General features: G+C 47.2%; 1 protein-coding gene across 1 annotated transcript; it reads right to left on the bottom strand.

The window, feature by feature from the left end:
* Positions 1–1,228: 1,228 nt before the first annotated feature.
* On the bottom strand, positions 1,229–5,001 carry LOC110217147 (cathelicidin antimicrobial peptide-like). The gene is made up of 4 exons (XM_020999327.2): positions 4,764–5,001; positions 2,882–2,989; positions 2,552–2,623; positions 1,229–1,441 (listed from the first exon to the last, which is right to left on the bottom strand). The coding sequence occupies exons 1-4, from the start codon at positions 4,956–4,958 to the stop codon at positions 1,355–1,357; spliced, it is 462 nt and encodes a 153-aa protein (XP_020854986.1). The 5' UTR covers positions 4,959–5,001; the 3' UTR covers positions 1,229–1,354.
* Between the last annotated feature and the right edge of the window lie 806 nt (positions 5,002–5,807).

Below are 5,807 nucleotides of genomic sequence, written 5' to 3'. Positions count from 1 at the left end.
TGGGTCTGATTTCACTTCTTGCTAGTAAAATTCTATATTATTCAAAGGGACAAGTTTTCCTTTCCCATCTCTCCATATACAATATTGATGTTTTGCTCACAAGAATCACTGGACTGGGTTCTCTAACGTCAATTGGGTCTAAGTAGGTTGCTCATTCCCAGGATGATGGAGTCAACTTTCACTCTGCCTTTTCCACCATGCACCTCATCCAGTCAGTTGCCAAATCTGGTCAATTCTACGTCCTAGCCTGTCCACTTCATCTTTCCCATCCAACCCCTCTTTTCCATTCCTATAACCACCAGGCCAGAGCAAAACCTCATCACCATTCACTTATTGGAATAGCTTCCTAACTGGTCCCCCTGTGTCTAATCTCTCCCTTCTCCACTCCATCCTGGACACAGTTTCCTAATGAAATTATCTCCCTAATGAAAAGATATGATCTTGTCACTCTAGTGCTTAAAACAAATAGACAGGGGCAGGTGGGTGGCACGATGGATAGAGCACAGGCCCTGAAGTCAGGAGGACTTGAGTTCAAATCCAGTCTCAGAAACACTTACTAGCTGTAATTACTTCACAAATCACTTACAAATTACTTCACCACAATTGCGGCACCTGGAAAAAAAAAAGACAAACAAAAAACCTTCAGGGACACACCATTGTCTATGGGATAAATGACAAACTCCAGGGGAAGGCCTGATATTTAAGACCCTCTTGGTCCCTTACCACCTACAACACTTTACAAACAACACCCCTTAATGCTCTAAATATTTTGGGGGCAGGCTAGATTTCTAGCTGTTCCATAGACTTCTCTTGACCTGCCTAAAGAGAGTTCCCTGGGCCTGGAATGTATCCCTTCTCCTGTCTGCCTGCTGAAAGCCTTGTCTTCCTCCAAGGCCCAGCTCAGACACCACTTCTTCCAGGAAGCCTTCACAGATCTATTGCCTCCCCGGTCCCCCCAGGCCTAACCAGAAAGTGATCTCTGTCTCTGTTTTCCTAGACCACTCTGTTTAGATGTTGCCTGTTCCTAACACAGAGTGGCAGGTTACATTGTGTGTTTACATGTCAGCTCCCTCTCCCACCCCTCCTAGATTATAAACTCCTTATGGGGACAGACTGTGGCTGGTGTTCTCTACTTTTTATGTGCAGTCTAAGATACGTGATAAGTACTTCAATGTTCAGCGAGAAATGAGCTGAATGGAGGAGAAGTCTGAGAAAACATAGAGGCAGAGAGAATAAAACTGGAGTTTATTAATCTGAGGAGCGCAAGGCAGAGTGCAGGGCCTTAAACAGAAGCTGAGGCTCAGTCTCACATAGGAGTCTAACCTATGAATGGGACAGAAAATGGTATTTTCCTTCATACTCTTAAAAGAAGGTTCCCGATTCTGATCAATGCTCTCCCAAGCATTCGTGGAAAATCACGTTTTCTTGTGATCTTTTCAGGCTGCAGAGGGAAGACAAACAGATGTTATTAGTTCAGGTCTCTGGGGGTCAGGCTGAGGAGGGAAGAAAAACCTGCCCACCAGGGAATGGAATAACTTAGAGCTTCATGAGACTCAGACCTTGGAGAGCCCTCCACAGTGTCTGGTGCAACCTCTACCTTAGAAAGGAGGAAACTTAAGACAGATGGTGGTGCAGCTGGCAGACCCAGGCCTCAAGCCCAAATCTTCAGCCTTGCGACTCTAAACCCAGTACTCCACCCAGCACACAAAGCTAAAGTCTCAGGGGCTTCTTCATGTTCATTTTGAAAATGATAAGAAGTCTTCCCAGGACACCCTCCTCCTGTTTCTGTGCCCAGGAGATGTAGAGGACAATGAGAAATCTTTACCTCACCCCTTAAAACCTTCTACCCTCCAGGAGCACACTGGGACCAGGTCACATTGACTATGCCCCTGGCTGGACCACACCTGAACTCACAGCCCCCTCTTCATAATGGCTGGCAGGAACACTGGCTGTGCCCCCAGCCAACCCCACCATAATACCCCTAACCCACCTCATCACTGAGCTCTTGGAGTTATCAAGGTAGTTGGACTGAGTCAGAACACCTGTTTTAACGTTGGCATTAGTTAGCTCTATGACTTTGGGTAACATCACTTCACATCTCTGAGCCTAAGTTTACTTCTCTGTAAGTTGGGGGAGGGGGAGTTAAACTAGATGATTTCTAGAATTCCCTCCAGTTCAAAATCCTGGGATTGATTCTCTGGAAACACAGGTCTAGGCCCTTCCTCTCCCATTATCCTTCTCTTCTTCCCTCTTGCCCTAGGACTCTGAAGCCAAAGACCCCTCAAGCTCCAGATCTGGGGTTGGGTAAGGTGGATGGGGGAGAGAAATGCTCCTGCCTCTGTATCTACAGCCCTCCTGAAACCTGGAAGAAGAAAAGGGAGGCTAAGCTGAGGCTAAGGTTGGAGAGGGCAGCATGGTCAAAGTCAGTCCCAAGCCCCTCCAGCTGCAGATCAATCCCAGCAGCCCCCAAGACAGAAGGCACCATAGATCCCTAGTGGACTCTGCAGGTTTAGGCTCTTCTCCTAGCCCCCACTGAGGATTCAGCACTTACCCCATCACAGGAAATATTAGCAGAGGGCTTAGGAGAATCCAGACCAATGGCTCCAAGACATTCTTTCACCACCTGTGAAGGGTTGCAGAGAGAGTTCAGGACTGCCAGTCTGCAACCTCTGCCCCTGACATGCCAGGACTGACAACAGGCTCAAGCTTTGCCCCAAGCCAGCGCACTGGGAGGGTTTTCTGCTGCTCATCTTGGGGGAATCACTTTGTTCAGGGCAGCAGGAAGCAGAGCTCAGCACCCTCCCTGCTCTAAGGTGGCAATGTCCCCAGAAAGAGACTCGTTCAGTCAGTCTCCCTCCCGAGCCCAGGACACTCTTCTCACCCCATTTTCCTTGAAGTCACATTCATCTGGATCGCGATTTTCAGTATTGGGGCACACGGTCTCCCTCATAGTGAAGCTCAGAAGTTGAGGAGCAGCAGGATCATTGTTCTGGGGAGGAAGCACAGCCTTTAGACCTAGGCCACTCCAAGCAAGTCAATTAACCCCAATTGCCTCACACACACACACACACACACACACACACACACACACACAAAGGTTGATTTGCAGCATTCCTTGGACAGCTAGGTGGTACAGCAGACCAAGCTACCGCCCTAGAGTCAGGAGGACCTCAGTTCAAATTCGGCCTCAGACATACGATACTAATGGTGTAACCCTAAGCAATTCACTTAACCCCAACTGCCTCAACAACAACAACAAAAGTAGATCTAGGCCACATCTGAGCCCCTGTTGGGACAGGAGCAAGTATTCAGTGCTGGAAGGGACCTTAGAAACCATCTAGTCTGACCCCCTCGAATTCTAGATGAAGGAACTAGGAAAGTTAGGTGACTTGCCCAAGGTCACACCGGCTGCAGTGTCAGAAATGTGGGCATCCAGAACAGGCATTCATCCAAACAGTGTCTACTGAATGACTTCTGGGGTCCCCCTGTGCTCAGCTTCCACATTCCCTGTGCTCAGGAGACACCTCCGGCTAGTTGGGAGACAAAAACTTTCAAATACAAAAAAAAAAAAACTAATGCAAGTTGAAACCTACTCAGGGCCACATAAGAGTTCCAGTAGTAACAAGAGTCCTGGATTTGGAGTCTGAAGACCTGAATGCTTAGCATTATTCCTGGGACATAGCAAGGGATTCAATCAATCAATCAGCATTTATTAAGTACCCACTATGTGCCAGGCACTGCGCTAAGCACTGGGGATCCAAAAAGAGGGACAAGGCAGCCCCTGCCCTCAAGGAGCTGACAATCTAATAGGAGGGAGACATGAGAACAAACATACACAAAGCAAAGATGTGCAGGATAAATAGGAAATCACTAAAAGAAGGAAAGCCCTGGATTCAGAAATGCCTTGTCATTCATTCACTCTTTCATTTATTCATTCCCTCATTCCCAGTTCTGTTACTTACTGTTATTTACCCTTCATTTCTCTGGACCACAATTTCCTACTTTGTAAACAAAGGGGGTTAAACTCAGTGACATCTAAGGTTCGTTCTGGCTTGACAGCCTATGATCCTGTACAGGGCTGTAGGCTATGTGGAGAGAGATACAGAAATCCCTCTGGCCTGGTGTCACTGATGGGGAGCTTGAGCTCTCCTCTGAGGTGGGAGCAGGATTGGAAAGTGAGGGGGAAGGGGAAGGGAATTCAAGGCAGGGCAGTCCTCACAAGGATACTCTGAGATACACCAGGCATGGATTATCATCCCCATTTTACAGATGAGAAAACTGAAAGTTTGACAGGGAACATACCTTGCTCAGAGTCAGAAAAATGTGTTAGAACTAGAATGAGAACTCAGGTCTTCTGACTCCAATAATAATAATAATAATAATAGCAAACATTTATACAATGCTACTATATGTCAGGACACTGTCCCATGTGTTTTACAATTATTATCTCATTTGACCCTCTTAACAGCTCTAGGAGGTAGGTGCTATTATTATCCCCACATCATAGTAAAGGAAACTGAGGCAAACAGAGGTTAAATGATATGCCAGTCACCGAGTTAGTAAGTGCCTGAGAGTGCATTTGAACTTAGATCTCCCTGACTTTCAGGGCCAGTGCTCTATCTACTCTGCCACCTAGCTGTCTCTCTCTTTCCACTATACCACAATATCTCCCAGCAATGAGAACACAGATTTCTACAGGGAAAGGTTCATATTAGGGAATCTTGGCATGTGGAGGCCTCCCCCGCCATCCCAATGCTACTCACTTCCCCAGACAGCAGATTCAGGATTGAAAGACGAAAGAGGTTTTCTGATCCAGACTTCGTGTTGTATTCCTGAATGAATTCATTCACCAAATCCTGGTACCTCTGGTCCTGGGCATAAACAAGTGGAGTCATCAGGCTGAGCAGCCCCAGCACCAGTAGGGCTACCTGCATGGTCCAGCCCTTCTGCATCCTCATTCTCTTGGCCCTCAATGCTGTGGGCAGGAAGGAGCTATCCTTTATTCACTGGCTCCTCCCCAGCCTTACAAGGGCAAGGGATTACTCCAGCCATTGGATTTCAACAGTTCCCTGAGGTCTGTGGCTTCCCCCATTCTTTTGTCATTGGTCATCTCTTGTCCCCAGGGCTGGGAGTTCTCTCCTTCAATTTCCTCATGAAGCCCTGGAGTTGACCAAAAGGAAGTATTGGGGAAAGAAGGGAAGTATGGGGAAAAGATGGAGGAGGAGGGCAAGAAGATGAGGGAGGTCAAAGGATGTGAAGAAATAAATATTTTCCCCATCTCTCTCTGACTTACAAAGTCCTGGAGGGCCTGTAGATGGGCGGATGGTGCAGTCAATTGGCACATTGGATTGCTTTTCCAATGACTCGAGGAACTTTGCAGTAGAGTTATTGCTGCTTAAAATGACCTCTCTGTTCTCCTCTGATTCTTCCCAAAATGCTCAGGCTTCTATTCTCCAGAAACAGAGGGTCCAAGGTTCAACCAGAGATTTCTGCTTCCCTGTAAGATTCCTAATTCCCCCTAATAAAGTCTTCATGTTAGAGGTTACCCTAACCCAGGTCTGAAAGAAGATAAGGATTCTGAGAGGAAGAACTAGACAGAGAGCATTGCTGGTATGCAGGATTCCTGCACTGTGCAGATCCAAGGAGGTGGAAGATGGAATTCAGGCTGAAGAATAGGCCAAGCAGGGGATAGACAGAGAGTCAGCAAGTCAGTGTGAGGAGGAATCAGCAAAGGCCTGATGTAGGAGGCGGTTCCTTACAGGGAGCAAGCTAGGGATTCTAAAAGGTGGCTATGAGGAGAGAGAACA

This window comes from Phascolarctos cinereus, unplaced genomic scaffold, assembly GCF_003287225.1.
Source record: "Phascolarctos cinereus isolate Bilbo 61053 unplaced genomic scaffold, phaCin_HiC Scaffold_4;HRSCAF=312, whole genome shotgun sequence".
Lineage (NCBI taxonomy): Eukaryota > Metazoa > Chordata > Mammalia > Diprotodontia > Phascolarctidae > Phascolarctos > Phascolarctos cinereus.
Note: the sequence above shows the minus strand (reverse complement) of the source record. Positions and strands in the feature narration are given on the sequence as shown.